Here is a 19213-nt window from a genome sequence, read left to right on the forward strand (position 1 = left end):
GCTGCACTGCTGCTTTGACTCTGTGTCTGAAATCCATCTGAAATATACTTCTTTTTCTTCTTCTTAAAGACCTAATTTTTTCCCAAACCAGGAGCTTGCAAGACCCTGTACAAAGCACTACCATTTGGACTAGTGGTTAGAAGCTCTGTATAAAGTGTTGGTATAACTTGGTGGAGATGTCTGTGATCAAATTAGATGTACATGGAAACAGAAACAAGGCATTCCTTGAAATGCTTTGCAAGGAAACTGGTACAGAGGCCCCTGAAATATGGTAAAAGGAAAATGTATACATGGCTTACAGGAGTTGTAGACCATCTCCTGTGAAGAGGGGAATAAAATCAACATCACACCTATGTAAGGTCTTACCAAAGAACAGTCATGCTCTGCAGAAATATATTAGCATGTTTTTAATTTGTAATCAAATGTCAAGGTGAGAATTTCCCTCTAGTGTATAGCAGAGGAAAAAAACAAGATACAAACATTAGTGAATGCACAGCAATTGCACTAATATAGAGCTGTCAGTTAAAAGGCATCTTTACCAGAAGGCAGGATAAAAAGTGTTCATATTCAGATTGTTTAATTAGAACACTTAATGGTTACAATCATTAGAAGAATATTATTTTCCATGGATGTTTGAGTGAGATCCCTGCAGATCCTTCATGGCTGCATCATCTTTCAGGAACCAGAAATAAAAATATAGGTTCTCCAGCTCCAAATGCAGAGATTCTTAAAACCACATTGTATATACCAAGTCTTACTCCTCTTTATGAATAGGAACTTGCAGTCCCAAGAGTACATGACTGTGTTTGAGCAAATGTGACAAGGAGTCAATCAACCAACACAACAAATACAGCTACAATCAGGACAGCTGCGATCAGGAAACCAACAGACAAGGCCTGGCTGCTTTGTTATTAAAAAATGTGTTCTTTCTTCCTACTGACCTGTCTACTTGGGCTCCATTTTATTCGGACGCACATGATGCTGTGACACAAAGATACACATACATGGTTATGTTTCTGCTTCCACAGTTTCATTATGGTACAGGACGTGTAGGCTTGTATCCCTTAGCACAGGGAAAAGGCACCAAACAACTTTCAGCTATAATGGAATTGCTGGCAAGCTTGAGCATAGAAGCCCCAGACAGAACAGGAACAGAAGTTTACAAGCTGTCAAAGGTACAGTGAAGGTCACTGTACCATACAGAAATTTCTTTCATGCTCAGACAAGCAATCAAATATGCTTTCCTGAAAAATCCATACAAAGCTATTTCCCAGTGCTTTGGAAACTGCTTGACAGGTGAAAGACTGACAGCTTGCTGTTTTCATCATATGTAAAGTCACTTCTGTGAGACACTCAAGATGTCCCAGTTATGTCACTCAAAATGAGTACTCTAGAGTAAGGTGAACTCAGAATCTTAATATGCAAGATAAAGAGGTAAATAATCCTGCTACAGGATGTAGTCAGGAGTGAGTCACTAAGGCTAAAGATACTGAAGTGAAAACCAGAGTTATGTTCAAGTTCACGGGGTCTGGAAAGAAACACAAACTAAGACCTATGTCAGTGGCTGCCCTTTCAGTTAGATAAGGTTATTTAGTCTTTGATAGGTTGTATGGAAAAAATTAGTTCAGCTAACCAAAAAAAACCACTGACAGCAACAGAAAATCCAGACCATGAGTCACATGAGCCCGCACAGTAACAGATCCTTGAGACAAAGGAGCTTTCTATTCATTCCCAAGTAAAGGGTGATAGTCAGGACAAAGCTGGAAAGTGCAGCATAGAAGGGCACCAGGAACAGCATCTGCAAAGGCTGGTTTAGTTTCCCATAGTTGGCATAACCACAGCAGGCTTGGCAATGGTGGCATCTTCCTCTTTCCATTGAGAAATGATAGTTTTCAGCTGTGTGTAGAACTGCACTCCCTGGAGGAGAGATCCACGTATCAGATATTTGGCCTTATGAATTCCTCAGGTCTACACTAGTGGTATATCAAACAGTTTTTTCTTTATCTAAACAGGAGTGAGTTTTCTTCTGTGGAAACAATTCTTGTCAGCCTGTTCTTTTTACCAGTTTCACAAAGATTCTGATTCTGTGAGAAAGCTTGCTAGTTATTGCTCCCTTCTCAAATATCCTAAAAAGACTTGCATTTTTTTTACTTAGAGGAAAAATAAAGAGGAATGGGCTATCTATGATTGTGACATGCATTATGGTGCTCTGATCACTGGCTGGTTTTCAGTCTCCTGGTTGAAATACCTTCAAAGTCTCCTCACTAATGAGGTCTGATGACCATCTGCCCATTGCCTTTTATAACACTTATATCAATGATTATCACAATTCAGATTTATCACAATTCAACCCAATGGAGTACTCTGAATCAAAGTTACCTGTTTGCCATAGAAATTGGTGTCCCCTCTGAAAGAAGCACGAGAGCCAGTGAAAGAGAACATGGGCAGAGGTACTGGGATTGGAACGTTGACACCCACCTACACAAAGGAAAGCTGCCATATTAGTCACAAGAAATAGCAGATTGCAGAGCACTCTCCAAATGCTTCTGCATTTTGTTTTCTTATGTCTGAGGCTGGTACTGCTGGCTGAGCGGGCAGTGATTACAGCAGAATGGTTACCCACTGTAAATGGTGAGGGCTAAAAGCAACAATCCTAGCTGGAACATACCTGCCCCACATCTACTAAGTGAGAATACTTCCGAGCTGTGGCTCCATTGGTGGTGAAGATTGCAGTTCCATTCCCATAGGGGTTATTGTTCACCATCTCAATGGCCTCATCCAAAGTGTCTGCTTCCAGCACCACTAGGACAGGCCCAAAGATTTCCTCCTTATAGCAAGTCATGTTTGGCTGCCAATACAAACAGCAGAAAAAGCAGCTTGTATAAAGGATATAATAAAAATATCATAGTAAATAGCATATAAGAAACACACGTGCTGTTGGTACTCATGATATTCCTAGGATTACTGATCATACTGCATTGCCACAGGCCATCCTTCAGTCCTCCTTACCTCTTCACCATTTCCCATGCCCTGTCCTCTATCTAGTACACTAAAGAAGGCAGCACTTTTCATCTCCAGAGTGCTTTCTGCTTTTATTGCCTGCATTACAAGGAGTACTTCATTGACACTGTGCAAGGGAAGGCTGAGCCATTTATGGCCTTTCTACCTAGTGATCATTGATTCCTGACTGATTTGGCCAACCCATTTTTCAGCTGACCCTGCAATACACCCTTGCAAGCACTGATTTTGGTCATCTTACCTTGACTTTGGCAAGGATCGTTGGTCCAACAAAATTGCCCTTTTCATAACCCTTCACTTTGACATTACGTCCATCCAGGAGAAGGCTGGCACCTTCTTTTACTCCTTTCTCAATCAGACTGCAAACCCGTTCCTTAGCCTGGGGGCTGATTAGAGGCCCAAGATCTGCTCCAGGCTGGTCTCCTGTGAAGAGGCAGAGGCACCAAGTTTTTAACTCTGACAACTTCCTCTTCATAGGCATCTGGGGGATAACTACACTGGCAGGAAAAATCTGAAAATCCTGATGTTTCTGAGACACAGAACACAGATTTGAGAGATTGATGAACAGGAACAATAGCCTGCAGCTCTCATAATCAATACAGAATCACCAGAAAGCCAAAATTCAACAATAGATTCTTCTCAGGAAGGAAACTTTTCCCCTTTGCAGCACTTTATTGAATATAAATGAAATATAATTCCCCATGAATTAATAACAGTCTAGCTTTTTCAAAGTACTTGTTTCCATTTTTTTTTATTGTATGCTTACTACAAATTGGAAGGATCTTCAAATGAGGTTGCTATATAAATGGCAGATATGAGTTAAACATAGAAAAATTTAACCTCAAATCTCCAGTTAAAACAAGACTGATCCTGTAAACATTGCATCACAGTCCCACCAGCAGCTGAAAACATATCCCTACCTCCAAGTCTAGGGCTGGGTTTCCCAATCCAGACAATCTGCTAGCTCCTACCCCTACACATCAAACCGGTGGTGCCAATAGCTCCAAGGGTCACAACATGGTATGGCAGATAAGCTGACCTAAAAAGCCATGGTTGTACAGAAGTGAAGTACCTTGTAAAAATTATCTCAGTCTGTACCTGCATTTACTCGAAGATTTTTGGCTCTGTCCACAAGCTCTGGCAGCCATTTCTGAGCTTCTCCTACTAGAATTGCTGTAGACAGGGCCATGCAGCGTTGGCCAGCTGCTCCAAAAGCAGCTCCAACCAGCTGGTTCAATGTGTTCTCTTTATTGGCATCAGGCATCACCACACCATGATTCTTGGCTCCCTGAAAAACAACACACACAGTCTCCCATTATAAACCACCCCAGACTGGTTCTTCTCCAGCCCTCTGGCAATGATTTCTTATAGTGGCTATGATTCTGCTACCAACAGGCTGGCAAGAGAGCAGCCTTATCACTTAGCTATCAGCAGCAAAGTCAGCTTCTGCTGCTGAGTGGTGTGGTGTCTCTTAACATTCACAGGTGACAGAGGTGGTGTATGTGCTCAAAGAGTGCTCTGTTCGGAGACATTACCATGTTGGCCTGGACTCTCTTGCCATTCCGGGATCCTCTCTCATAGATGTACTCGCCAGCCTGATTAGATCCCACAAAGCTGATTGCTCTGATATCCGGATGGTCACAAATGAAATTCACAGCTTCAAATAGGAAATAATACATTGTAACTGTGGTGCACAAATGCTTCCCTCCATTCCCACCCCCACAGCACTAAATCTATGTATCTTTCTTCTCATTGAAATTATTGCCTCTGTGTTTCCTACATCTGAGTTCCCTGAAAGCCTGTCTGTGTAACTTTTCACTCACTTCTTAGGACACATACTTCTGCCCTGCCTTCATTCTCCTGGCTCTCTTATATCTCTTCATGCTTTGGGCATCTCCCAGGCTGTCTGAGCAATGTCAAAGTGAAGTTACTGTTCTCTATTGGTATTATCATGTCCTGAAGCTACTTGTATACTGTAAAAAATAGCATGTTATGAGCCAGGATACTGGCATCCACTGTATAGTCAGTGAGGCACTTAATTCTTGTTTAGGCTTCCTTGCGAAACCAAGATGATTTATCTACTTATTTTAGTTGCAGTTTAGGTTGCTAAATAGAATTTGAGCACTTACATGCCTTGGGAACTCTGACCCCAATCCCCAAAATTTTGTCCACTGTATCTCCTAAAGGATCTGGCGCAAGGTGACAGAAAATCTCCCACTCACCTTTCAGCTTCATCAATAGAGCTGAAGCATCTGTCCAAACCCATCTAACAGCAGCAGTCTCAGACTCTCCAGCTGGTACCTCCCACTGAGCACACACCACAACACATACATTTGTCATCTCCCAGGAAGGGTTGTTATTACCTTCATGTTGTCCATGGATAATATTCAGGGTCCCATCAGGGGCACCAGCATCCTGAAACAGCTTGGCAAGGAACATTAGTGCTCCTGGTACACGCTCAGATGGTTTCATCAAGAAGGTGTTTCCACAAACCATGGCCATGGGGAACATCCAAAGAGGAATCATGGCTGGGAAGTTGAATGGTGCAATGCCAGCACATACGCCCAGAGGCAGGCGGTAGGTGTAAGTGTCCATGTCTTTAGTGATGGAGGGCATGGTCTCCCCAAGGATGAGGGATGTCACACTGCAAGCGTGTTCAACCACCTCTGCAGCAGAAAGGGCAAATATGCTGCTGGATGATCTGTTAACAATTACTCCCCAAACTCCCTTTTCACTACTGCCTTGACCCACCTCTTTCTTCCAGCCTCTTCTCCCACAACTTAAAACTCACTGTGCTCCAGAAAATCTCTCTGCCAAGCATTGTGAACAAATTTTGAATGGATTCTCTCTTGACCACACTACACATCATTATGATAGAAGCACAGACACAACAGCCCCACTACAAAATGCACAGGTATAGCACTATTGTACTACCTGGGACTCAACCTTAGATATCTGAAAACAGGTGAGAAGTTCTTATCCCTTTTTAGCAGTTTGCAGTCACTCCTAGAAAAAGCTCTAATGACTTGGAAGTGATTTAAAGATACTCTATCTAAGAAAACTCTTCAGATTAGAGCTACAATTGACACTTTTCTTTGACTAGGGGGCTATAAAGGGATCAACATATACAGAACAATCAGTTGCTCAGGAGACCTCATCCCTTCCTGTGGGTTCTCAAACCCCCTTTTTTAACAGGAGGAGCCAGCAGCTTACGGAGGCCTCGGAAAACATCTCCCTCAGCATCAGCCAGGGTCTTCCCTTGCTCATAGGTGATGAGTTTGGAAATTTCTTTCTGAAAATGGAAAGCACAATATTTATGAATGTTAGAAAAGTGCCCACCCATGAAATAGATTGCAAGGATAAGACAGAATTAACAGAGAGTTGAACATCACAATGAATAGACTGAACAGAATCCAGAAAAACCTATGCTGACTGATTTGCTCCTTATAAACAAGAAGCCAATAACCCACATAGGTGACATTTTAGAAGAAATCATCCTAGGATGGCTTGTATTCTAATGCTTTCAGGTATGACACCACATACACACCAAAAAATCCATTAGGGAAACCCAAAAACATTGTAACATACTTGTCTTCATCAACTGACACATGTTCCATCAAGGCTCAAAGTTCCTTCCATGGTCTCTTGGTAAAGGGACAAATTCAGAATAATATTCCCTAAGAAGTGCAGCCTCTCTGTTACCATTGGATGGGAGGTGTTTTGCTGCAGCTCTCAACAGTGTCTCAGTTGGTTCCTTGATCATGGCAACACCTCATCAAGAACTCTGTAAACCCTGAGTCTCTCAATTTAGTTCCTAAAATCAGCTGCAACGCATTCAGCTGTAGCCATCACACACAGCCATGGTGTCTCACCAGATTGTCTTTGATGAGTTGTTGGTAGCGCAGAAAGATTTGCTGGCGACTCAAAACAGATGTTTCTGACCAGTTCCAAAAAGCCTTTTTGCAAGAAGCCACAGCTGCCTCCATCTCACTGGCTGTGGCTTTCGGTACACGGCCAACCACCTCATTTGTGGCCTGAAACAGAAAAATTGCATCAAAACTCAGCTTTTCCCATCTGCTCCCACCAACCATTTCACAGCACACACCTAATATTCTTGTTCTACAAGGAGTTATACTTCTGAGGGCAGCGCACAAAGGAAATGTCTTCCCTGATTGCACACAAAAGGCCTGGGCTACAACTGGAGTAGTTCTGAAAACCTGCACTCCAAATATATCAAGTTAGGCACTCAGAAAACTACAAATGCGGTGCTGATTTCCAAGCTGGAGTTGAAGTGACTTGTCTATCTTGAAACTTCTAGAGAGTATAAGGCAAAAGTTTCTGTGGGCTATGGTCTTTTTCCCTCTCCATTGTCTTGGTTCATCTGGCTGTCCCTCTTGCACACTAAATGAGGTAAAATTCCTTAGTGAAAATCAGTACATGACTGTGGAATTGCCATCGATGTTAGCTTACTCATACCCCTAGGCCAAAGTACTATATTTACATGCAACCTTAACTCTACAGTATTTTAACTTCAAGCTTTTTGTCACTTTAACCTCCTTCTAATGTTCTCTTAAAAATTAAATCTGCTTTGACATGACAAAAATTTCAGATATCTTACTAAGAGAGAAACTACTCAAAACAAGAGGAAGAAAATTAAACAAGAACACTGCTTGCTATGTAGTGACCAAATGAGCTTCCTGAACATGACTTGCTGCTCTGATCATTTCCACAAAGCAAATGAAAATAGAGCTTCACAGAGAAGATTTAGAAACGGCTGTTTGAATGCTTACTAGGGAGGCCAGGAGGATCAGAATTCTGAGTGCAACTTCATTTCCATTTGTCTTTGGTGGAATACATAGACAATACAAGTGCTACTTATCTATTTTGCACTGCATGGCATCCAGCTCTGTGACTATTGTGGGTCAGAGATAGAAGCTCTCTGAAAGGAGAGGAGCTGTCAGGATTTTTCACCTTTTTACTCTGAGAGTAATATCAGCCTCTATCATGACTTCACTTTCAGCTGGCATCAAATCACACCCAGTTGATTTCATATACAGGGTGAAAGACACCCTTCAGAAATTTGACATAATCATCACAGAGGCTTTCTATGAAAAAAAAAAACCAACAAAATTTAAGCTTCCTTTCTGGAGATCAGAGGCTTACTATGTGAGAGAGGTAAAGGTGATAGTAACTTATTCTGAGACTGAGATTTCATGTGAGAAGGAAACTGAGAAGCTGTAGTCTGACTTAAGCTCCAAGTCTAAACCTTTCCTAAGAAATATGTGTATGTTTTTCTTCTGCCACATCCCTGAAGAGAGGCACAGACCTTTGTTTCACAGTGTTTACATAAGATGAGACCATTCACTTACTGGGTTGTGGATATCAATCCATTCAGTAGTTTTGGACTCAATGAACTTCCCATCAATGAAGAGTTTGGTTGTTGGCTGTGGAGGGCAAAATATTGGACAGTGAGTTATTTTTGTCTCAATGTGCCTAAAGACCTGTGTGCCATATTACATGCAAGCCTTCATCATTTACTGCTATGTGAACCACTACAGTCTGGATCCAGTCTTCACAGCAAGACCCAGCTAACTGCTCTCTGCCCCATTTTGCTCTCACTTTACACCAAAATGGCCAAAATTCTTTCTAAAAGCAGTTATAGAAAAAAAATACATTGCTCTGCTTATGTTCAGAATTGTTCCAATCTGTTTAATCAAAACCTGAAAAACTGCAACTCATAAATGTTCAGAAGAAACAGTTAATAATTCACTTCATGGGAATTCCATGAACCCAGTGCAGACTGTACCACTGTCCCATGTGCCTCCTTCCCATCAAGCCACTAAGCAGGTTCATCTTTGCAGTTTATGGCTTCAAGCAGAAAATTGGACTTTCCCCACCCCCCACTGGGTCTTGCAACTAAGAGCAAGAAACCTGTATCTGTGGACTGTCCTGGCTGCACAGAAAACAGAACCTTCCCATTCAGATGAAGAGAAGGGACAAGGAAAGTTTGGAATAAGAAGTTCAGGCAAACATTGAACAGAACAGAAAGCAGAGGTAAAAGCTGTGATTAGCATTAGATAGGCAACAAAACTCTACCATGCAGGAAAACAAATTGTGACTGTATAAATTAAGGAACTAGAAAAGATGAGTTGACATTGGTAGGTAAGGAGAGAACTAAGAGAAAGCAAGAACCAGTTAATCATGACACAAATCCATGACTTGGGGAGAAGAGGTAAGAGAAAGGGGAAATGGATCTTCTGCATGAACAACAGAAATGGGACAGGTCAACAGAGCTGGGATATAAGCCCAAATATATCAGAAAACTGAAGAAATTATGATGTGGAATTATGAAAGGGAGATGAGGACTTGGATGCTATCCAAAGTGTAATGAAGAGAAGAGAACAGAGGAAGAATCAGGAACATAAATGGTATTGGGTGGACAAGTAACGACAGTGAAAAGTGGATGAAAATGAAAAAAAATAAGCAGCAGTGTTAGTTGGAACAAATTGAGAAAGCTTTGAGATGAGAAAGCTAGGATCAGAAGTATAAAATAAGTCTGTTAATGGACAAGCAAAACTTAATGATCTGGAAAGCAACACTAGAAGAGAATTAAAATTAAAAAGTTGCAGATGATTATGTAGCTGGAATCACACTTGGGGAAGAGAGGCAGGAATCTGTGCCTATGAAAACACAATCTCTAGAACCTGGAAGGAAGCACAGGAAATCTGAGTCCCTTGACCGAATTTCCTGACTGTCAGAAAAGCTGCTGGTCTAGTGCTGGTCTAAAAAATGACAAACTCCTATGGCTGTCAATCACTCCATTAGCTTCACTGAGGCTAATGCAATGGAGCTGCAAACTCCAGGGCTTTAAGACCCACACAGACTCCAGTGCAATGGAGTTAATGTTCTTTTTTTCAAATTGCTTAGAAAGTATATCTCAAACATTGCACATGCAACAAAAAATACTTTAAGCAAGCCAGGAAATGGTGAATTAAAATTGATTGTACTTTTTCCATAAGATCGCCACCCTTTTTGTATGTAGGGAATGCACCGGCTGTGGAAACATGGACGGTAGCAAAGCAGACTACTTATGGAATCCTGGTTTGGAGTTCGGAGACAGAGCAGCCATGGACAGCGGAGGAAAAAAGGCAGTAAAACAACTAAAGCTGTTTGATACTGTCCGAAGGAAACCAGATCCTCTCTCTGTCGCAAACAGATGCATGAGGCCAGTCCAGAGCCACCGGCAGGAACGCGATGTGACGGGCGGCTCCCGCTCAGCTCCCAACTCTCACAAATCGGACATGGAATTTTTTTCCGTCCCTCCCGTGGAGCACGGGGGCAGTGCCGATGTTTGTTCCACCGGACCCACTGGGGTTCCAGCCGAGCGGGCGGGAGCGGCCTCAGCGGAGCCGCCCTGAGGGCAGTGTCCGGCGGGCGGCGGCGCCCGGGGCTCTCCCGCGCCTCCCTCCCCCGCCCACCGGCTCCGCTCCGCGGGATGGGCACTCACCACCGAGGAGGAGAAGGACGCGGCGACTGAGGCGATCCAGGGGGCACCGGCTCTCCGCGGCAGCTGGACGGAGGGAAGCACAGAGCACCTCAGGGCGGGTCAGGCAGCGCCTCCCCCCGACCCCCCTCCGGCTGCTCCCCGCCCGGGACCGACCCCCCCGCGGGGTCCCGGGGCCAGGTGAGCCACGACCCCCCTGCGCCCCCGAGCGGGCCGGGGCCGGCCGGCCGCCTCACCCTGAGCGCCACACGGCGCCGCCCGCCCCACACTCCGCGCGCCGCCGCCGCCGCCGCCATCCCGGCCGAGGGTCCCCGCTCCGAGCCCCCGGCTGCGCCCCCCGCCCCGCCCGCCCCGCCTCGGGCCCCGCCCCCGCGCGGACCGCGGCCAATCGCCGCCAGCAGCCGCTCCGGCCCCGCCTCCCGCGGCCCCCGCCCCCCGTGCCGGGCCGCCGATTGGCGGAGGGGGCCGAGCCGCCCTCCGAGCGTCGAGGCCCGGCCCCGCCCGGCCCAGCGCCGCCCCGCGGCGGCCGCGAGAGCGGCACGTGGGGATCGGGGGCGGGGTTTGTTTTCCGCTCCCGCTCGGCCGCGGGCGTGAGGGCGGTCACGTGAGGCGCGCGCCATGGCGGCTCCGGCGGACGGTGAGGCGGGAGGACTCGGCGGCACCGCCGCTGCCCCGCGCCGCTCCCCGCCCGGCCTCCCCTCACTCCCTCTCTGTTACAGGCGCCGACCTGGAGGCCTCGCTGCTGAGCTTCGAGAAGCTGGACCGCGCCTCCCCGGACCTGTGGCCCGAGCAGCGTAAGTCCGGCGGGCCCGCGACCCCGAGGGTGACAGCTCCGGGTGGGGTGGGGAGAGCCCGACCGGGGCCGGGCCGTTCTGGGGCAGAGTGGGGAGAGCCGCTCTGTACGGGCCGGGCGGGGCGCGGTGGCGGTACTGCCCGCAGGGACGCTCACCCCCCGCCAACCTCCGCTTTCTCTCCCCAGTGCCCGGCGTTGCCGAGTTCGCCGCCTCCTTCAAAAGCGTGAGTGAGCGCTGCTTTGCCTTTCGCGTTTCCTCCTTCCGTGTAATGGTAGATCTGCAGGTTCTCTTGCGGGCTTTACATCTTCTATGGACCGTATCTCAGTAATAACTCCAGTGTATGCTACAATATACCTTTTGGTTTTAATGTATATTTTATATATGTGTTTCTTTTTTATACTTTATGCAGTTCACTGTGTATGAGAATTATACTTTGGAAGTAATAAAGGGTTTTAAACTTCAGAAAATCTTATTTTTCATACTGATTTTTGGCTTGTGGATAGTGGTATGCCGTTTTAAACTCTAAAATGTCCAGGAAGAAAGAAGATTAAACATAAAAGTATTTCTATGGAGCGCATGTTCATATTTTTGCTGTCGGCATAACTAGTTTTCAATACAGATCATACTTCACTGTATAATTCTAGAAATGGACTTTTCTGAATATGAACTTCTATTTTTTCAAAACAGCCAATTACAAGTTCTCCTCCCAAGTGGATGGCTGAATTAGAAAATGATGATATTGATATGCTGAAGGGTGAGTATGAATATTGGGGCAGGAATCGAGGTTGCCAAATGTCGCTGTCGAGGCGGTCACGACATAAAGCAGAGACTACAAGCAGTCTCAGTTGGCAACACTTTATTATTGAACATGGCTGATTTTTATACACTTTCTAATTGTTTATGCTTCTTTTATCTTTACTATTGGCCACAATAAATCAACATAATACTATTGGCGAGAAGTTATAGTGACTTAACTAACTTTCTAAAAATGCTTCATCCAGCTGCAAAGTTCTTCTAACTTTCTTCTCTCGGTCTCCTTGGTTACAGCCTTGGAGAGAACTCTTTATCAGTTTCTTCTGACTTCTCAGCTTCTTCTCGCTCCTTTAGCTAACAGGCCTGCTGTTAGCCCCTTCCACAGCCAAAGCAGATGTGAATTCACTACTTGCTTAAGAGGCTTAAAGCACTTGTTCTTTAAATGTTCTGGTGGTGGCCCTATGGCCTGAGATCTCTAGCCATCATGTTTGCAGAATCTCCAACTCAGAAGTCTCTTCATCTTGCTAATGATAGCCATTTTCATTAAACCAGTTATTTCCAAGAGCCTATCCAGATGTCAGTGGCAGGCTGATTTTTCAAAACAGGCAGTGTAACATGTTTGAGCCTTTTTTATCACTGCATAAGTATAATGAGCATCTCCTGCATTTTGAGAAGTAGCATGGATTTTTTGGAGGGGCTCAGCTGATCAGGTGGTGAGTAGCTTAGACGTGTTAATTGACTTGTTCAGAGATGCTCTACATGTGTGTGTGTTCCCTCACAGATCCAGGAGCTCCAATGCAATGGTGAGGCTGCAAGGGCAAGTTACAGCAGGACTAGCTAGCATGTACACTTGCTGCATGTTGCAGCTGTTAGTTTGCAGTAAACATCCTTCAGTGTGCTCTGCCTGTCATGAATTCTGGATGGTGATGTGTGATTGTGTCATAGTGACATGTCACAGCTGCAGAGTGAAAGTGAGATGATTTAACTCTCACTTGCTCCAAGAAATGTGCTTGAACTCACGTTATTAATGCAAAGTAAGTCCGTTCCCTTACATACTTTTATATAGTTTATTCATGTTGCAATGTGACTTACAGGAGCTTCCAAAGTATGGATCAAATTACTCTTTGCAATGGTGGCAGATTAAAGCATGAACTAGAGTCATGGGTGTCTTTTTCCTTATGTTAAAATTAGCAATGGAGTCAGCTTGAATTTTGAACATACACTGTTCACTGAAACAGATTCTAACAGAAGTATGGCTTGAAAGTGCTCTGTGAAGTACTAAACAGGTGAGCTGCTCCTAGAGGACTATAGACAGTGTTAAAATTCACCTTCTCTCTTCTTCAGAGTTGGGAAGCCTTACTACAGCTAATCTGATGGAAAAGGTTCGTGGCCTGCAGAACCTGGCTTATCAACTGGGACTGGATGAATGTAAGTGCTGTACACAGATATGACTGACTGCATTCCAAATCTTTCCACTAAAGCATGTGCTTGTACATTGGTAGCTGGAAAAGTGTGTTGGCAGATTTGGCAAGTGTTTGACAGTGACCTCCTGCAACAGGATGAGAGATGAGCTTACGTCTCCAACTTAGAGCCTGCCTGCATGGGGGAAAACATGTATGTCAGTCTGGTGTTACCCAGTGGCACAGAGACTTCTGTTCCTGAGTTAGCATTGTCTTACATAAATCAGGTCACTTTGCTTAATTTCCCACTCAGATAGTAAAGGTATTTCTCAGAGTCCTTGTGGCAGTACTACTCTCTAATTCCATGCACTGCCTCCACAGGGAAACTTGCACTTGTGTATAGGATTCTCCTGTCACTTTGCTTTTCATACTGTTTTCTGCTTCTGTTGCTGTTACTTTTTTCTACACTCAGTTGTGGCAGGCAGTGATGTCATTGAGGAATAAAGATGACTTTCATCCCAATTGCAAACAGCCAGCTCTTACTGTGGTTTTTTGAAGAAAGAGTTTCTTCCATTGTCTCGTTTTTAGAGCTCTTGTTAACAGGTTGATCCAGCTTTGAGGATTTCAAGAGTATTGTGGTGTCATTTTTAATGCTACCCATACATACTGCCACATTTATTTTTTTTTCTGTTTAGTTATGCTCTAACATAGACCATGGTTGTAATTACTCTTGGGCTACACAAAGCACCAAAAGTTTCAAGTCTTTCACCTTCCTTTCAGTGGGTAACACAACTTAGTAATAAACCTTTAGAGTCTTTCTGATTGCAAACATAGGATAGCCTAATGCATTTTTAATAACAAATCATTAAGCTTGTTTTAACATACTTCAAGTTTATTTTACTTTCAGTGCTAACATCTGTTAAGACTGTGTAAAGCATTTGGTGGAGTAGCAGTTAAAGTATAACAGTGTAAAACTGAGTCAAATGCAAAGGTTGGCTGATGGTTGGCTTTCTCAGTTAAGCTGCAGGCTCTGATGTCAGACAGTGTTATTCTGCTAGATGGACTTTAGCAGAGCCTGAGTTGCAGTAAAGTTAGGGAGGTATTTGTTTCCTTATTGCATGTGCAATATTTGTTGCATGTGGTTCCATTTATTTTTAGTGAGAACAAGTGCATAAGTAAAGAAGACAAAGTGAATGAAAACTGAAATACGAGGCTCAACAGTTATAACTTAAATCTTGAGTTTTCAACCTTTATGAAAGGTTTCCATGCTCGTAACTTCTTGTCACTGAAGGCAGTTTTCCTTTACTGTAATCCATTGAATACTTTGTGTGTTGTAATATAAATTTATCTTTGGAAAATTTTTACCAAAAATTAGTTGTGGAATTTGAACAGAAGCTGCTCAGGACTGTTTTTCCTAATACTGTCTTTAGGTTATTTTCTCTTATGAAGTTAGATGAGTAAGAGAACAAGAAAAAAATCCAAAATATCTGTCCATTGAAGGTAAGGGACTTGTGGTTTGGTCTTGGACGTATATGAGTTGCTTATATCTCGTTACTCAAATTTACTCCCTCTTGACTTGGCTAGTTCATTGAAACTGGCTGTCAAAAGCAGGACCAAACCTGCTGCTGACCTGTCTCCTCTAGATGGCAGCATGAGGCCTCCCGCGGAAGTTTTGCTTCTTTTTTATAAAACTCTGACATTTCAGTTATGGTTTAAAGCTGTTCTTCCCAAGATTGTTTTTTTGTGATTGTTTTTTTTTATTTTCCTTTCAAAATCTGCACTGTCTTTTTTAATGGTATTTTCAAGTGTTTAATCAGCAGTGAGGTTGAGAGACAATTCTGCGTCATTGTATTAACTTACTTTTCCTTCCAACTCTTCTCTTCTAGATCCCACCTCAAATCCTTCGTATTTTCAAAGACTTTTATTTTCATCCAAGTTATCAATTGTGTACTGTGCAGGACCAGGGTGATTCTTGCAGCACTCCATGAAAAATGTATCTATTGAGTGACATTACAATCATGTTGTGAGATCTGTTATTGTTATACCCAGTTCACAACATACTTTACATCAATTTTGCATTAGAATTCATTAGGCAAAGTGCTCTGGGACAGGGTACCTTTTTAAAAGGTTATTTATTGAGGTACTATTGCAACATTAGCATTGAAATCTGAATAATTGATTTGGCATGATGTAGTTTGATAAATTAATAATTACTGACTTACATGTCTTATTTTTTGAATTCATATGAACTCTCTTACTGTTTTGTCTGTATAAGAGGACAGTCTTGACAAGTTTGGAACAGATGTATTGAATGTTTTGTCCATTTTGATGAGACATCTGGATGGCTTTCATCTAGGAACAGTTGAATGCTGTTATCTGAATCCCACATTTTATTATCTACAATCCCAGCTGTCCAAACTTTTTGGCCATGGCTTTCTCAGTTCCTCTTTGGTTCTGTGCTTTTCACAGATTTCCTTTCTATACAACTAACTTCCTCCCTTCTTTTTCCCATGGGGGATTCCCGTTACTTTCTGAAACCCTCTCTAGTTTGTTGACTACCCCATGGGTTCTGTGAATCAATTTAATTTATCAACATATAATTTGGCTTTTCTTCGCAGCTTGTTCTACCACTTTCTTCCTGTCATGCTAGTAGTTGGGTTCTTGCACAAAATATTCCTTACAGAATATTCTTCCCTTCCTTAGCACAGGATTCATGTCAATAGCTTTCCTTGAATGAAGCAGAATTTTTGTAGCATGAACCATTTAAAAGAAAATTTTTACTTTCCTCTTTAAGGACAGGCTTGGGTCTCTTTTGTGTATTTATTCTTTGTTAAAAGATGATTCTGGAGTTCTCTGAAAGCTTCCAGGCTCAGGTCCTTGTATCAAGAAAGTATTTTAAAAATAAATTATTTTTCAGCACTTCTGAGGTTTCAGCTTGTGTTTCCTTGTCAGCTTTTAAAGGTCTGTAAAATTTTACCCCATCATTTTGCTTGTAGCTGCTTTTCTCTTTTTGCTTTGGTTCTAAGAATCACAGAAACATTTAGGCTGGAAAAGACCTCCAAGATTATGAAGTCCAACCTTCTCACATTAGAGCTTCTATTTTCCTTTGGTTAATTAATTATTTTATTGGTTAGAATAATCAAAACAATTTTTAGTATTTAAAGTCCTGCTTTGTGTCAATTTTACTGTTCCTGTTAATGTGGGTATTTTAAGGGAGGAGGAATTGGGCTCCATGAATACACTGACTTTTAGTTGTTCATACAGTTAGGGTGACTTTGGGAGGCATAGTAGCTCTTCTGAATGTGGGCTGCAGCCACTCAGTGAGTCTCATTTTTGAGTTTGGGGAAGAAAAAGATATAAAAGTCTTGTTACGAACATTTTTCCACTTGCAGGCTTTGCTTGGAGTGGAGTAGTGAGCACTGCAGAATGAGCAGACCCCAGCTAATGTGGCAAGCAAGAGGGAAATAGTTCTTTTTTGAGAACACAGTCACAGGCCCTGACTCAATGTTTGTGGCCCACAAAGCAGCAAGTTTCAAAACACTTAATGTAAATAATTGCAAATTTAGGTTGGAAGCTCTGTTTTTCCACTGTATGACCCATTGCACCTTTGCAAAGTCAACTTTGACTTTAGAATTTTGAAGTCTTGGTTTCATGAACTGACAACTCTGAGAGTCCATGCATTTAAAGATATGTTCTCTCATCCTTTGGGATGTAGGTATACAGAGAGAAATATCTGAGAACTACAAACACAGAGGAAAATGCTTTTTTTATAAAAAAAATACTTAAAGTGTGGTTTTTTTCTGAACAGAAAAAAACTTATGTATAAAATATATGTAGGATGGGAGCATGGGAAAGGCACTGTGTCACTGAAGATATGTGGTTGTCCAGGGACTTTTGAAGGCCCCGCTATTGTTTCCCTGTGAATCTCTGATATTTTTCAGATAACACCTGCTATACTGGTTCAGAAGTCCTGAAATGTAAATATAGATAGCTGGTATCACAGCCATGTTTATAAAATCTCACTGCTGCCAGAATAGTTATTTAGCCACTGTGGTATCATGGTACAGCTCCAGTGGTACTGTCAGTGTGAGACTTCTGCAAAACTGTTCTTCTTAAGCCCCAATATCTTTGTGAGGGTAATGGTGCCTGGGTGCTGTGTGTGCCTTAAATATTAGAAAATGTGGGATAACTGACCAAACAGATATGAATATCATTTATAATTTCCTTGTCAGTGATTTTTGCTAGTCTAATCTCTTGTGTTAGGTTAAATTTTTATTTGGAGTTGAAGGTAGTTTGTAATGTTCGTGCTGTAAAATTAGGAATGACTGTGTTATCCAATGTCAAATCCTCATACTCTTTCAAGAGGAATGGGACAGTTCCCAAATATGCTCAACTAAGTCTCTTTATTTATAGTTTCCCATGGTTTGGTGCACCCTGGCTTTCACTAGGTTCTAGCACCTTTGCTCCTATGTTCTTTGTAAGGCTGATTTATTTTCCATATATGTTCAAGCAAATAAAAAAAATGTTGCAGTTGAAGAGATCTTTAACCAAGGGCCCACAGATTAGACCTGGATGACCTGGGAGATTGCAGGTGAACAACAAAAGGTTGGTCATCTTGTAGTACCAGACTTGTAGAGGAAAAGCCAGTCCAGCTTAGTCAGTCAGTGATCATTTTCTTTAATATGAGGAATAAGTAAATGGCTAGGGTTTTTTGGCCTGGAGAGAAACAGCTGATGTAGTATGTGAAAAAGGTCTGTAAAACATTAATGCACAGCAAGTGTGACTAGGGAATGACTCTTCATGGTTTCTCATAGTATGGGAGCCAGAGAGAATGAAAGAGTGTGTGGGGACAGACATGAGGAGGTACTTGTGTTGTGCATTGAAATCGAACACATCACCACTGGAGCTTGTGGTCATGGAGTTTCTCACTCAGTAATGAGAAAAATGATTGGAAGATAAATCCTTCCACGATGTCTGCTGAGGAGTCCCCAGTGCCTTGGACATCTTGGAGATGCAGAAAGCAGAGAGAGATTACTGTGCAGGTACAGCTGGGTGCCTCCCTGCACTTGCACTCTTCTACAGATGTTTGCCATTGGCATGTCAGTCAGGGTGGTGGGTTGGAAGGACCTTTTGTTTGACAATGGATATTTTCATTTATTTATTTTAGTAATAGGCTAAACTGCCTGGTAGTTAGGCAGCCACTAGCAGAAATCTCTGAGGGTTCCCTGTAATGGAGGGACTCTTCCAGAGACAGCAAGAGACGGATGGGCACATGAATGAGGAACAACTACCTTGCTCTCAAGTTAGGCTGTCATTGGGTTTGAATTGTAGTCTTCTGCAACCTCAGCAGCCTCTGAAATTTCTGGAAAATCATAAAGGAGTCCTTCTGAATTCCAAGCTATGTACAGATCACCACTTTTCCTTAGATTGGTAGTCTTCAGTTTTTCATTTTTCATTTCAGATAAATGCTGCCTGTTGTGATCTCTTGCCTGCAAGTTCAGCTTTTTTGTAGGTTTGGAGGGGCAGAGCAGTTAATCAGGATTTAACTGCAGCATTTTTTGAGCATACACCCTTAGTTCTGTCAGTGATCCTTGCAGGCTACTGTCATTGAGTTTTGGATGTTGTTTATGTTTTTTACTTTTTTTTGATGCTGATCATAGGTAGGATATGTTTAAATTGGGCTCCATCTTGGTGGGATGGAACTTACCAAACTAGGAAATAGGGCATGACAGTTGCTACACTTG

General features: G+C 42.9%; 2 protein-coding genes across 2 annotated transcripts in view; one reads left to right on the forward strand and one right to left on the reverse strand.

Moving 5' to 3' along the window:
* Positions 1–392: 392 nt before the first annotated feature.
* ALDH6A1 (aldehyde dehydrogenase 6 family member A1) lies at positions 393–10834 on the reverse strand. Its single transcript, XM_036385123.2, has 12 exons — positions 10759–10834; positions 10526–10588; positions 8388–8462; positions 6891–7052; positions 6232–6310; positions 5382–5684; positions 4554–4675; positions 4117–4306; positions 3260–3441; positions 2669–2848; positions 2380–2478; positions 393–1917 (listed from the first exon to the last, which is right to left on the reverse strand). The coding sequence occupies exons 1-12, from the start codon at positions 10816–10818 to the stop codon at positions 1813–1815; spliced, it is 1620 nt and encodes a 539-aa protein (XP_036241016.1). The 5' UTR covers positions 10819–10834; the 3' UTR covers positions 393–1812.
* Positions 10835–11071: 237 nt separating this feature from the next.
* Positions 11072–19213, forward strand: part of LIN52 (lin-52 DREAM MuvB core complex component) — a 40679-nt gene continuing 32537 nt past the window's right edge. The window contains exons 1-5 of the mRNA XM_036385124.1: positions 11072–11159; positions 11242–11316; positions 11502–11539; positions 12004–12070; positions 13414–13497. Of these exons, the coding sequence (XP_036241017.1) occupies positions 11141–11159; positions 11242–11316; positions 11502–11539; positions 12004–12070; positions 13414–13497 (283 nt within the window). The 5' untranslated portion in view covers positions 11072–11140. The remainder of the gene's footprint in view (positions 11160–11241; positions 11317–11501; positions 11540–12003; positions 12071–13413; positions 13498–19213) is intronic.

Source organism: Molothrus ater, chromosome 6 (assembly GCF_012460135.2).
Source record: "Molothrus ater isolate BHLD 08-10-18 breed brown headed cowbird chromosome 6, BPBGC_Mater_1.1, whole genome shotgun sequence".
Classification (NCBI taxonomy): Eukaryota; Metazoa; Chordata; class Aves; order Passeriformes; family Icteridae; genus Molothrus; species Molothrus ater.

Excerpts from the sequence above, each read along its gene's own strand:
- ALDH6A1 (XM_036385123.2), bottom strand. The coding sequence starts at position 10,818 with ATGGCGGCGGCGGCGGCGGCGCGCGGAGTGTGGGGCGGGCGGCGCCGT. Across the intron at positions 10,589-10,758 it reads GGCGCCGTGTGGCGCTCAGG|CTGCCGCGGAGAGCCGGTGC; the intron begins GTGAGGCGGCCG and ends CCCTCCGTCCAG. Across the intron at positions 4,676-5,381 it reads TATCCATGGACAACATGAAG|CTGTGAATTTCATTTGTGAC; the intron begins GTAATAACAACC and ends TCCTATTTGAAG.